Raw genomic sequence first — 14731 nt, 5'->3', positions numbered from 1 at the left:
GCAGGAACCTCTGGAGATCATCCAGTCCAACTCCCTGCTCAGAGTAGGGTCACCTGCAGCAGATTCCTTGGGGCCATGTCCAGTGGGGTTTTGAATAGCTCCAAGAATGGAGACACCACAACCTCTCTGGGCAATCTGTGCCAGTGCTTAAACACTCTTAGAGTAAAAAAGTTTTTTCTTATTTTTAAATGGAATTTTTCATATTTCAGTTTGTGTCTACTGTCTCTTGTCCTGTCACTGAGCACCACTGAGAAGAGTCTGGCTCCACCTTCTTTACCTCCCCCATCAGGTACTTAGACACATGGATAAGATCCCCCTGAGCCTTCTCTTCTCCAGGCTGCAGCTCTTGCAGCCTCTCCTCACATATCAGAGGCTCTGTTCCTTAATCAACTTTGTGGTCTTTTGTTGGACTCACTCCAGTACGTCCATCTCTCTCTTGTACTGGGGAGCCCAGCACTGGACCCAGCATTCCAGATGTGTCTCCCCAGTGCTGAGCAGAGGGGAAAGATCACCTGCCTTGACCTGCTGGCAGCATTCCTCCTAGTGCAGCCCAGGAGGCTGTTGGTCTTCTTTGCTATATGAGCGCCTTGCTGGCTCATGTTCACCTTGTTGACCACCAGGACTTCGCTGCCAAGCTGCTTTCCAGCCAGCGGGCCCCCAGCCTGTCGGAGTACATGGGGTTATTCCTCCCTAGGCATAGGACTTTGCGTTTCTCTCTGTCAAACTTCACTAGGTTCCTGTTCATCCACTCCTCCAGCCTGTCCGAATCCCTCTGAATGGCAGTACACCCATCTGGTGTACCAACCACTCCTCCCAATTAGGTATCTGCAAATGTGTGAAGGGTGCACTCTGTTTCACCAGCAAGGTCACTAATGAAGCTATTAAGCAGTACTGGAGCCAGTATTTACTCTTAAATACAGCACTAGAGACTGGTGTCCAGCTGGACTTTGTGCTGCTGATCATAACCCTCCGAGCTCAACACTTCAGCCAATTTTCAGTCCACCTCACTGTCCACTTATTTAATCCATATCTCACCAGTTTGTCAATGAGGATGTTATGAGAGACACTGCCACTGCCACTGTCACTGATGCCTTACTAAAGTCAAGGCATACAACATTCACCACTCTTCCCTCAACCTTCAAGGCAGTCATCTCCTTGTAGAAGGCTATTAGGTTGGTCAAGCATGGATTGACCATGTTTGACCTAATAAGGGGACTTCATAAATCCATGCTGACTACTCCCAATCACCTCCTTGTCCTTCATATATCTAAAAACAGTTTCCAGGATTATTTGCTCCACCACCTTGTCAGAGATCAAGGTGAGGCTGACTGGCCTGTAGTTTCCCAGATCCTACTTCTTGCCATTCTTGAAGACAGGAATGAATCTTGCTTTCTTCCACTTCTCAGGAACCTCCCCTGATTGCCACAACCTTTCAAAGAATCGAGAGTGGCATCACAATGATGTTGGCCAATGATGCATCACGTCATGTCCCATGGACTTGTGCATGATCAGTTTGTTCAAATGTTCCCTGTCCTGATCCTCCTTCATGAAGGGTAAGTTTTCATTGCTCAAGACCTTCCCACTGGTCTCAGAGACCTTGGATTCCTGAAGGCAAGTCTCATCAGTAAAGACCAAGGCAAAGAGGACATTAAGTATCTTGGCCTTTTCCATGCCCTTCGTCGCACGGTCCGCTGCCCCATTCAGCAGTGGGCCCACATTTTCCCTAGTCTTCCCTTTGCTGCTGATGTGCCTGTAGAAGCCCTTCTTGTTGCCCTTCACATTTGTTGCCAGATGCAATTCCACGTGTACTTTGGCTTTGTAATTCCACCCCTGCATGCTTGGATGGTGTCTCTGTATTCGTGCAACGAATATTTCCCATGTATAGCTACTACATGAGTTTACAAGAAAATTCTTTTTAAAAAAGCACAGAACAGAACCAGCCATTTCAAATTTTCATTCTAATTCTGTGGTCTTCAGTTCTACTTACCTGATCTATAGCGCTCATCCCGTGACCCTGAGGACCTGCGACGGTGGTATCGAGAGGAAGAGGACGGAGTAACAGGAGTTCGACGTTCTTGTGGTAATGCCTGGTCCACCCCTGCGTTAGTAAAAAAAAAACCAAGCTCATTCTGATTGAATTCCAGAAGTTAATTGTGAGGAGGAGTTCAGCCTACACTACAAGTAGAAAATGAGCATTCAGTGGCTAACCCATGTCATGTCAATTGGTTACACAGTACTTGCCTCTGGTCAGCTTTTCTGGTATGGTTATTTTCCAGGTTCTCTCTAAGACAACCTTTTTCCAGGATCATAGACTACGTAAGAAGAGCATACAGACAGTAAGCTTGGTGGTATTTTTTTTTTTCCCAAACAGGTAACCTTTCATAAAGTAGTATTCAGGAAATATTGTAATGTGCTAGTAAAAGGCGGACACCATTGCAATGGATATTGAAGCTTTCCTGCAAACTGGTTAAAAACAGTTCCTAAGAAGACTTAGCCACTGCGTATTATCTAAAACGTCATGCAGTTGGATGATATCGGTTGGTGACAACACAGTACTAACCTATGGGAACTAGATAGATACCCTATGGGAAGGGAACTGTATTAATACCTATAGGCATTTTCAGCTACCAAGGGCCAGAAAGTAAACAATAACTGCACCAAACCAGGCTGAAGAGTAATCTGTTCCAGCAAAACAATAAAAATAACTCAGCCTTATATATATATATATATATATGTATAACTGCAGCATCTCAGTATGCGAGGCCTAAACATCCAGTATTTAAGATCCAAACCTTCTATTCATCCCTTTCCCATAGCGAATTTGCTTTTTTCAAAAAATAGGTATTTTCTTGAAGGCTCCTTCAACGACAGTAGTGGTATAACAGCAGCTCTGTATATAAACACTTCTAGAAACTAACGTTCCTTGAAAACTTCCAGAGAAGAGTGAAGTGAATTACTTAAGCAGGTAAATTCAAACAAACAATAAGAAAGCAAACCTGCATCTGTAACAGCAGCATAATATGCTACCCTGCTCTCTTCCAGAGAAGAACCTGAGCAGACAGGCCCAGTAAGAGATGCATTCAGCTTAGAGCTAACAAAGCACAGAGCGTTAGGCACTGTGATGCACAGGGGCAAAAAACCAGGAGTACCTAAAGAAATGAAGTTAGTTTACACACTGTGTAACTGTAGGGACAGAAATAAAACTGGCCTCTTGCACTTAGGGTTGACAGTAAGAGAGATCTGATAAAATTACTTAAATAAATGATTAATAATTAAGTATTCAAATTGATGACCAGTAAATTGAAACTGGATTCAACAAAACAGTGCTTGGAAATCTGTTCATATTTTTCAATTAAAACACAATGTAAAAACTCTCCACTACTATTTCTGAACTATTCAATGCCTGCTTATTGGAGAGGGTTAAGAGTTTACTTTTGTGGAAACAAGAATTTTTATGTAGAATACAGACCAACTGTAAATGCTATGTTGACTTCAATCAGTCTCAATTATGTTTCAATGGACTCTTTAAAAAGCATTTTTTAAAAAAAGTTGGCACTGTACACGTATTTCTTTGTAAAAACAAACTGAACTCAAAATACAGCTTCTCTCTTAAATCTTTGGAATACCAGCAATGTCAAGTCTGCTTTGATTTTGTGGAGAAGTGGCTGGTTGGCTAAAAAACATACTTGGAGTAAAAGCTCATAGGTTCATAAGACAGTGAATCGATAAATTTTCTTCTACTCAGATTGTGATTAATAATTCATACTCTTAAATCAAATAAAATGTCTTCATTTAAATGCTCTTTCTCCACATTATAGTACTGTGTAATTTCACTTGCCCTCAAGCCTTTATATTCTTTAAGGCAGGTGAACCTAACTTCTGAATCATTGAAATAATCAGAAGAAATATTTTCGCCTCATTTGTATATTTAGATTTTTTCTTTATTGGGTCACCCTGAGAACCAGCAATATAAAATTAACAATGAAATTGATTTTGATTGAAATTTTTCAAAAAATGATGTTCCAGTCTGTACGAGATGCCAACTACCATTATTCATCTCAGTCCCTATCCATTGTGTCAGGAATGAGATACTTTCTGGAAATCACATATATTTACAAAAATCCTAAAAAAACACACCCAAAAAACTTGCACCTAAAATTGCTTCTGTGTCACAGAGGTTTTGTGAAGAAAGCAGTGCCATAACTTCCCGTGGCAAATGACTTCTGTAGTGCAATGGCGTGTGGAGAAGAACAAACAAAAATAATGTAGGTGTTGCTACTGAAATATGTCATGGAAAAAGGGATTAAATGCATCCTTCCAACAACAAAACCACATGCAATAGGCTTTTGAAACACTGAGGGGAAATTAAATTGTGAGGAAAAGCATCAGTTACAAAGAGGTGCGCAGCTGCTGTAGGAGGGAGACCTTTCAGGTAGACCTGAAAGCCGTTGGACAAAATGCATTCAAGCCCATGGTTTCCTTCTGGCCATTTGGCTATGAGACACCTCAGGTGTCTCAGTCTCTTCTTCTGCACCTGTGGGCAGCACACAAAGCTCTTTTTCAAGGTGTAAAAAAGACAGTGCCTGTAAGGTAACCTCAAACACTGACCCTGACGTTGCAGAAGACAGCAGGACGCCCAACTGGCCAGGCAGCACTGCCGCCCACGGCACTCCCTGACACTGCAGAGAGCTCTTCCCTCCTCCACTTCACTGTGGAGATTATACTGCTACTTGTTCTCGCTACAGATACAGAAACCTCTCCTTTAATCTTAAAATTGAGACACTTTAACTAGTTTACCTCCCTCCTACTTTGTACATGTGTGTTTGTTGTTCTAAGTAAGTCTATTCTGACACAATGGGTAAAATGGAGTTTCTTCTTAGAGTTAGGAAAGAGACAGCCCCAACATCCTACACTAGTAGTCATTTAAGGCCATAGCAAACTAAATGAGAGTATCAAAATATCTTCTGCTTTTGAGGTCTGGGGATCGCTTTACTTCCCACTTTCCCATAAATATAAAAATAGTGAATAAACATCTACCCAAGTACAGAGCAGGATGTGTGAACTTGGCTCACCGACAGCACCGATTTACATGAGGAGGTTCATTCTGCACTAAAATACAGAGGAGAAGCTCTCCATCAGCCATCTGCGGGGACACCTCTTCTCGTACCAAGTTCCTTTAATGTGAGAAAACACAAAGCATCGCCCCACTTTGGAGAGACAGTAAGAAACCTGATGACAGCTCCTTACTGAAGGGGCTGGAGCAGGAATTAGCTGGCACCGCCTGGACTCACACCTTCTCTTCCCATGCACCCGCTTCCTCGCACAGCACCAACGATGGTGTGAAACAAAGTACACAATAGTGAGAACCTACATACTGCCATTCCTGAGCGATGGGTAGGAGTAAAAGCCATACAGAATAATGAAGACCATGAAATCAGTGTAGTATTGCCATAAATAGCAAAGCGGTGTTAACAGCAGAATTGTTCACCTCCATGAAGGCTCTAGCACTATAGTGCAGTAACAAGCATCTTTTTTTTTTCACTTCTACTTCTGAACATAACTAAACCCCAAAAATGATAGCTTTCACAGCCACCACACAGGGTCTGTGAGTTAAGTGCTAATGCTTGTTCAAGTGCAGCTTTGCCCAGATGCATTTGTGAAGCGGTGGAAGCGGTGGCGTAATGGGCTTTGAGAATTCACACTTGGATCAGTTCCTACATTTAAGGAGGCAGCAGAGCAATGAATGGCTTTCATAAAAGAAAGGACAGTGTCACACCAGTGCCCTGTGCGGAGACACGATCACAGTCACTGTCAAACTGGCATCATTCTTAGTAACGCCATAGTCCACCCCAGTCTTGCGGCTACAGCAGGGCTTTAAAAGGTAAGCATAATTAGCACTAATGACCGACTCCTTATAAGTCATGAAGAATTTTAGCAAAATATATATGCCTGGAACACAGTTATTTTATATGAAAGGCTGAGAAATCAGTGCTTTATGCTCACATTACACATAAGCACTACCAGGTGCACTGGAGCAAACAGCCACGTTCTTAATACAAGCATTAGTTTGTTTATCTAACGCTGCTAATGCGGGATTCAGCTTGCAGATTAAGACACCTGTATTTAGGTGTCTACAAGAAGGTGCTTAGGCTAAGCTCCCATTATGAAAAACAGAGACTTAGGCCAGGACTCAGGAATCTGAACAGAGGTCTCCAACGCCTTTTCAGATGTTGTGGACTATGATACCTGGCTTGACCAGAATGGCATGTGTCCCCTCCAAGCCCCATTTTATATGTGCTCACTCTGTGCAGATGTCTCTGATACCGTAGGAAATCCTGAGCAGTATTAGACACCTATCTTCAGGTAACTCCATGAGCCCAGTGAAGCCTTGAGAGCTACACAGGTGGTCAGTGGAGGTATCTGCTTTGGAATAAGCTGAAAACCTCTCTGGGTTTCATCAGCTGAATTAACTGTGCCTCTTCACATAAGAATGGGAGCTTAAATACCAGGTTCATAGGCAGACAACTTATGTATCAATCTACAAATCCTAATCTGCAAGCTGGATCCTGCCTTGACCGTGTTTAGCTAAAAATGCAAGAGCCTCTGTAAAGCTATTTAAGCAATACCACTGCAAGCTGTACAGTTTTATTTTTAAGTGCATGGAAGGCACAAAACTGTCAGCTGGAAGCAGGCTTCACCTCCTTCCTTCCTTTTTTTTTGCCTTCACCTCTTTGTTCCTCCCTTATTTACTACTTCTTTTTGTAGCTAAATTGCAGAGCTATGTGCTGACAATGTGGCAATAACTGCATTGCCCTCTCCAACAGAGGACAATGGTTTCCTTAATGACAGCTGACAAGTTGCTTTGATGTATCTCTTATTCCGATGTCTGTGTCAAATTTTTGAATCTAAAAATATTTAAAAGCTGAAATGTCTAATTGACAAGAAATAGAAGGCATTCTTAGACACGGGCTACATTTATTGTTCTAAAACTAACTTACAGTGTGCGACCCCAGGAGAGCGAACTGTAGGATAAACCCAGCAACTCCAGGGCTAGTGGGAAGGAAGGCAAACAGTGTTTGCAGTGCAGTTTTAAGAAACAGTATTTACATTCAGTTCAAAGTATTTCCTGAGTTTCTATGCAATGGCTGGTGGCTCAGCTTTAAAAGCAAAGCCAGGTGATGAACACACCATGTATTTTGTAAACAGGTTAAATGTCACACCACCCCCATGGAACTTGTTACTTAGCGTGGCATTTCACTCTTCCCATCAAATGTACATCTAAGATAATGAATTCACTGGATAAGCCAAAGGAGATTTAAAATGCAAGACTCCCAACCAAAGACATCCAGGAAAGTGGAGCCACTTTCTGCTAGATAAATATGGATAAAATGGAATTTCTGATTAGATATGTTCAATTATCAATCTTTCCTTCACAGGTGAGCTTTCACACTCATTCCTGCACTTGGTTCTGATTTCAAACAACATACATACTTCAAATTCATCTTCTTCTTCCCTTATTACAGTCTCCATCTTGCCTTCCAGCATTTCCTTGCAAGCTTTAGCTTTCAGTTCAAGCTCAGCACAGCTATCGTGGGCTTCTTTTTTCTCCCCATTATCTCAGAGATGGTGGACATCACATTTACAGCTCTAATTCACATGCTATGTTTGATTTCCATTTTTCTATAGATAGTCCCACAGCTTCAGTGTACTATTTGAAGATTCTTTTAGGAGAATATGTAGAAAAAGGCTACCTCCCCACATAACAAACACATTCACCAATGTACTGGTCAGCTTACACTGCCAGCAGTTTAACATCCATCCTTCAGAAATTCGCTGCAGGGAAATTTGGGCAGTGTTGTGAATTCCAGCAGCACCCAGCTCTTCACATGACTCCACTGGCTCCATCTCCTCTGCTCCAGCACAGGCAAGCTTTGTCTCAAGACCCTCAAAGGTATCTCCCCTTTCTACCCCCCATTGCTCACCTCTTATTGAGCCATCTTTTCTCACCCATTTGTCAGATTTTTAGACAAACATCTTCATGTTTCCTCCTATGCTCTTATGTTTCACAGATGGTCTCCATGAACGTCAAAAGATACTTCATTGAAATTCTTCAAATTCTTTGAAAAACACACCGACTCTGATGTGTACTAAAAATATCCTCCCAAAAAAACCCATCATGCTGAGTGCTGAAACCACTACCCGCATTACTAACTGACTTCATCATGTACTAATTTCTTCCCTTACACCCATTTTTGGCCTTACTATTAGGGTGTAAAGTCTTTGAACGAAGGTATTTTTTGCTCTGTGTTTGAACAAGGTTTAATATTATGAGGTCTTACTGCAGGATAGGAAACAGAGGTGCCATCATAAAACAAAGAATGCATAAAATGATAACTGGGCTCTCAGTCAGCATGGCAAAAGCAAAGCAGTAATCATCACGCTTTAAGTGATGGCATCAAGGGGTAGTTCTCAGATGCTTTCAGAACCTTCCTTTTTAACCAAACTAGGCTCTGCAAGGCATCCACCAATTCCAACCAAAACTCTTTTTTAAAAACAAGACTTACTAAGCATTCATCTATGTGCCATAGTTTCTCATCTGTGAAAGATCTGTCACACTGTTTTCAGAAACGTGTCCATGAGTTGTGCAACGCATATGCCTTTCAATGAGATCCATGTTCTCAACACACATATATGCTTTGAAATGCCCCATCATGGTTATCCCTTGATAAGATCTTTAAGAATTAGGAAGGCAGATGTGATAGGAATACTTGTTATTATTAATACAGTGAATACATGAGGGTTTTTTTCAATTCCAGAATCAAGCTTTGTTTAAACATTTCCTTGCAATCTTTGCAATCCAAATAATGTCTGCGGAAGAGAAAATGAAATTGTAATCGCCAAGTTTACTTTGAGTGCCCAAAGGGCTAGCAGTTTTAGGAATACTTGAAAGCAAATGTATGCACACATACACATAGAAAAGTTTGCAAATGTATGCACACATTACAGACATATATAAATATGTCACGTTAATAACAGATGCTACAGAAAGTAGTTCCTGTAATTCTACAGAAAATTGTTGCTTCATAAGGTAAAGGGATCTTCTGTGCGAATGTATTATCTTCTCTGCACTGCATAGCTTGAAATCTCCCCGTGCTGGTGCTGTTGGGGCTCCAGCAGCGGGAGAGGCAGTGATCTGTCTCTAGGCCTGTGAAAGGAACAGCAGGTGCCTTTTAAACACCGCGTCTCACAGGTTTATTAGCCGTAATAAATAAAGCACTGGTGACTGGTCTACATGGTTACATTACAAATAGAGCTACAGTGGTGGTACCAATGATGGGAAATTACAGAAAGTAATCTAGTGTAGACACAGCACTTTATTAAGAGAGAATGAACCACCCATGTCTAAGCTGTTAGAAGCAAAGCTTAATTGATAACAACATTGTCTCTGTTCTGTGAATGAATAATCAAATTTCCTGGCAAAAGACTGGAAGCAAACTGGGCAAAAACACAGCTTATGGGGGATGCAGGTAATTTAGTTATTTTTATTCTAGGGAGGGTTTCTCTCAATAGCATGCACACAGCTGTCCACATGTTATCTTACCCAGAACTGACTGATTTAATCAAGATAATCTGCAGAAAGATATTCTGAAATAAATGCCTGTTTAAGTGGTTATTCTTTCAGCTCTTGCCTGTCAGGGCTCCTCTACAGAGGCAGTAAGAGAAAGGTCACAGCACAAGAGAGATTGGGATATACGTGCAGATATAAAGGTCTGGATTCACTATTATTTTTAGACGTCTGACATATGGGCATGCTAAGAAAAGAAAAACTACTCTGTGCACAGAACATCTCCAGCTACAAACTGACATCCTGAGAAAGCGTTTTGAGGAAACAAAGCTGTACTTTTGTCTCCCTAAGTTAAAGCAGGTGGGGATTTAATGGGAAAGAAAAAGGGGGCTCCCCCTATCCCTTCTCCCATTAACACTGCCAAACGCAGCATATCCGTTCCGGATTTCTGGATGTTCGACAGCCCAGCTGGAACAGTACAAATGTCCTTTGCATATGTGCCGTCTGTGCAGCATCTGGATGTGTCAGACCTATTGTGCATGCACTGCGGAGTCAACTTGCAGATGTGCAGCAGATCCAGCACGTCCCCCGTGTGTCAGACTCACTGCACGTTTGCTGTACAGCCTATCTGACTCTCTGGGACTGTCCTGTCAAAAATAGGGAGCCTAAGAGTGAACTCCCACATCACCTGGTACAGTATCAACCACATGGCTGCCCACACTCCCTTTTTTGGATTAGGATTATACCCATTCCTGAAAAGTAACAGCTCTCCCTTTCTAAAATGACAGTATCCCAATGAGCACAACAAAAAGACCTCTGGTATATATTGAGAGAGAGATACATACGTGTGTGTGTTTATATATGTATATAGCCAACCCTTCTACTGCTTACATCTAGCACTTACATGGTTTTATATCATTAATTCTGTTAAACCTGAACTTGCAATTTAAATTTAATCATTTCCATTTTGCAAAAATCTTGGGCAGAGGAAGTTAATCATGGCAGGCTAAGGGAACCTGACTTAGAGTAGCCCCACGTGAAAGGAGAAATACAAACACCACAGTCAGAATCCAATACGGATCTCGTCTGTAGGATTATGGCAAATTGGTTTGAAAATGAGCAGGGAAGGTGTCTCAAAGGGGTCGTCTTTTTACAGGTATGTCTTGTGCTGACAGAACTGCAGATCTTCTCTCTAGCCATCTCTTACACCGTGTCTGGACTGCCTTGTGGGAGAGTGGACAAGCACACAGGCAAGAGTGCGATGTCCTCCATGTGCCTGCATGGCTGGCAAGAGAAAAGCTGCTGTCTTGAGGGGCTGTGAATCCTCTGCAGCCTTGCTACAAACCCAGGGAGTAGGAGCAGACTGCCTGCCACCAGCCACAGGTCACCCCCAGAAGGCAGGACGGGTATCTGCTGAAGGGCATAGCTGTGCAGGCATGGCTGGGGTCATGCCTTGCCTGGCCACACTGCAGACACATAGCCCTGCAGAACGTTCTTCCTCCAGTCTTCTCTACCAGCCTGATACCTGTTCCTACAAGTCAGTCTGCTTCTGAATGGTTTGGATGTGAGTGGAGCTCGGGCAGAGATCTCTACTTGAAAATAGCACAGAATTAGGGGTGCTTAGATTTTTACAGCTTCCTCCGGATTCTGGTGGGCTTGGACCTGTCCAGAGCACTGCAAAAAGGCAGTGCCAAAAAGGGAATTAGAAACACATGCCTTCCTGTGTTTTGCCAGCTTATTGTATGAAACCTCCTCCAAAGTATCCACGGCATGGAAGCTAGAGAGACGTTAACACGTTCAAATGTTACTAAGAAGGAGTATTCCTTCTCCCTTCCCATCACTTCACTCTTTGGCATATAAAAATTGGTAACGGCCTTCCAGATGTTGTCCTTTGGTTGTCCTGCCTTGTCACTAGCAGCTCCTAGTCTATCATATTGATGCAGGTGTCTACCAGAGGCTTCCAGATGAGGCACAGTTACAGACAGATATGGACTGGAAAAGATACATTCATTGTGCTCACCAAAACGAAAATAAAAGAGAGGCCGGTTTCCTGCCGTGCTGGCTGCTCTCTCTCTAGTGGCCGCTTCCCGGATGTCACAGACACCAATGTTGGCAGTGCGGAGCATTCTTCTGGCAGCTCCTTCACTGTGTTGCAGTCTACACCGTACCGCGGCAGCTCCATTCGCTGCTGTAACAAGTTGAAAAAAACTAATTAATTCACGTTTAGTTTTTTTACATTTGTTACAGCAATGAATGGAGCTGCTGCCCCCATGCAGTAGAGCACACACGCACACGCACGCACAGACACCAAAGGACACTCACGGAGCCAACGCGGGTCAATGTTCCACTCTGCCAACATGGGCGTTAGTAATGTTAGCAAAGGTGCAGCGAGAGGACTGGATGTCTCAACAGAGGGGAACTGCCTTTGGATTTCCTTTAGTTTGTTGAACACCGTCATAGAATGCAAATCCCTGCCCTTCCCCAATGCCTCCAATCCCAGCAAAAGAGCCACGTCCATTTCCATAGTGTTTTAAAATATCTCTAAAACATATTTCCTTTTAATAGCAAGATCCAAGACTGCCAAAGCTTATAAATTCTTGCAGTTCCCCATAGATACAGATTACAACAAAAAAACAAATTACTAATTTGATCATGTATGTGATTGTTCAGATATTAACAGAGGCTTACAAAAGGCAGCATCTGTTTTGTTATCCTATTTCTTCTTGGAAAGGATTCATCTCCCCCTTCCTAGTGAGCAGGGACCTCAGGCCGTTCAGATGAGTAAGTCTTAGAAGGAGCATATCAAATTGAACTGTTTCAAGTTTTGTCCAAAAGGTAACAAAACAAAACAAACAAAAAGTACAAAGACAGCAAAGACCCAAGCACAAATAATATCACTTTCTGGAGAAAAATACTTTAATACAGTAGAAGCAGTGTCTTCCACTATAATAAAATAATTCATTTAGCCATCAGCTAAATGATTGAGCTTGATGTACATGCAAGAAAACAGTGGACAGTATTTCAATACTTTTCCTCTTCATCCTATTATAATCTTCCTTCACTCATCCATATCCCACATTCCCAGTGCAGGATTTTCTGGGAAGTGGTTGAGAAGAAAACATTCACTCCATTTCTTCTCATCTCTAAACCAGCCTTAAATTAGCTACATCCTGAATCATGACCTCTTCAAATTATTGAATGGACCCCACTATAGGACTGGCTTACAGAGATGTGTCTGCTTCTCCTTACACTGGAAAACTTTAATATCACAACAGAGACCTTGAAAGATAAACCTCGGAGGGTTCACCACCTTCTCTCTTTCATCATTACATGCATGATGAATCCCCAGCAGTTTCAGCCATGGATACAGTTTGACCAGAAGACTACGAGTTTTCTGGAGAAAAAGCTGTATTTTCTTGTGTGAAGAAAAAAAAGGCACAACTAACTGTATAAACAAATACTGGTATCAACCACACCGCTGTGTTAAGGATTACTGTGAGGCAACAGTCTCTCCATAACTCAGTAAACCTAAGTAGGTCTCATGAGAACACACTATGAAGACTATTGTATGTCTGATAGTCTGGTCAGACCAATAAATACCCAGAATTTAATAACTGCACCTCTGGTATTGTAATTCTGTTGATTTGATTTGTTTCATTCTCTAATGGCTCCCAATGGCTAGGAAATGTCACAGACACCCTCAAATCAGGCTGTATCACTTCAGAAAATGGAGGTGTCTGTAACACTGATCTCTTTTGTGGAGTTCCCACCAGTGGAGCAGATCAAGTGAAATCCAAAGGCACAAAAATACCATTCTGCTATGGAGCTAGTTAATATATATACACCTGAAGAAAAGAGAATAAGGCAGTACCTCCAAACGTGAGCAGTTTAAATAGAAAACCATCAACTCCACCATAAAGGCAGGATTTTGTAAAACAAAGAGGAAACTAATTCCCAGGCCTGCAAAAAAACAGGGCTCAGAGGACAGCCAAGTCCAAGTGGAGGCTCCGTAAGGTGAGTGAGATGCCACGAGTGTGTGGGGCACGCTCCTCTGAAGCCAACACAAAAAGGAGGCCTACACCAATACCTACAACTACATACTCAACTTCAAGATCCAGTGCCTCAGAAGGAGGAAGAACTCTGAAGAGTTCTTATAAATATATATAGGAAATAATTGCAATGAAGTAATACATTAGTAAATTTAGTTTGAAGATATTTTTACACCTTTTGGGCAAGGACATGCAACCCATCCCTCAACACTGAGACCAGGTATCTTTAAAGGATTGGTTGTCCACGCGTTATAGGACAAGCTGAACTCTAGGGATGTTGCTGGTCTCTCTAGTCTTCAAAAGGGAGGAAACCCAGCAATGGAGGAAGGTTCAAACTCCAAGGTTCTCTTCCACTCTTGTGTATACTTCTGTTCAGAAAGCTTACTTGGCTGAGGTGTCAATGAGTTAGGACATCATGTTTTCCTCTGTGTTTTTGCATTACTTCTAACAAACAATGCCTCTCTAACGAGCCTAGTCTGATTTTATTTTCCAGACATGACCGCCAAACCCACAGCAACGTATGTAAAAAATGTACACACACATCAAAGCGGACATATATATATATAAAAATATACATAAAATGGATGGAATAGCTTTTTCTGCATAACAATAGCTTTGTTTCTGCCACATATATTTCTTCAGAGATGCAGATTTTTACTGTGGCAACTATCACTACGCTTGACATCTTCATATATCGCAAGCACAGACACACGTACCGGGAGGCTGTGGCAGGTAGGCCCCAATTAATTTTGATCTCTTCTTTTCATATCCCTTCTGTGTGATGTCACCTGCCAAGAAAAGAAGAGGAAAATCAGTAAGGCGTGGATAAAGACAGTGTCTAGCTGCTTAATGGCAGCACCATCAGCTTAGCCACCACTGCACTGTTTGTCTGTCTTGACATTTATAATGAACAAATGAAAAGCACAGTATGATCATTCCACCCAGAAAAAACTCCTGACAAGTAAATACCCAGCCTTGATTTATTCCAGCACCGAAGTCCAGTGGCACAGAGTTTTAAAACCATTTAACACAGGCTTTCAAAAGCTACAATGACCTTCATTAGGTTAATAAACAATGGATTATATAGAGTGCGTGGGCCTGTGGTGGCTGGCAAAAC

The 14731-nt window shown here is 42.1% G+C and overlaps 1 protein-coding gene across 2 annotated transcripts in view; it reads right to left on the bottom strand.

The window, feature by feature from the left end:
• The window catches only part of DIP2C (DIP2 disco-interacting protein 2 homolog C (Drosophila)), a 155134-nt gene extending 140737 nt beyond the window's left edge, over window positions 1–14397 (bottom strand). The window contains exons 1-2 of one of the 2 annotated variants that reach the window (XM_009329878.1): window positions 14331–14397; window positions 1988–2098 (exon numbers count right to left, since the gene is read on the bottom strand). Coding sequence is in view for 1 of the 2 variants with exons in the window: in XM_009329880.1 (XP_009328155.1) it covers window positions 1988–2098; window positions 11586–11691 (217 nt within the window). In the remaining variant the exon portion in view is untranslated. Of the gene's footprint in view, window positions 1–1987; window positions 2099–11585; window positions 11692–14330 lie in introns of those variants that run through there. The other variant, XM_009329880.1, reaches the window with a different exon arrangement.
• Window positions 14398–14731: the final 334 nt, after the last annotated feature.

Source organism: Pygoscelis adeliae, unplaced genomic scaffold, assembly GCF_000699105.1.
Source record: "Pygoscelis adeliae isolate BGI_AS28 unplaced genomic scaffold, ASM69910v1 Scaffold238, whole genome shotgun sequence".
In the NCBI taxonomy this organism is placed as follows: Eukaryota; Metazoa; Chordata; class Aves; order Sphenisciformes; family Spheniscidae; genus Pygoscelis; species Pygoscelis adeliae.
Note: the sequence above shows the minus strand (reverse complement) of the source record. Positions and strands in the feature narration are given on the sequence as shown.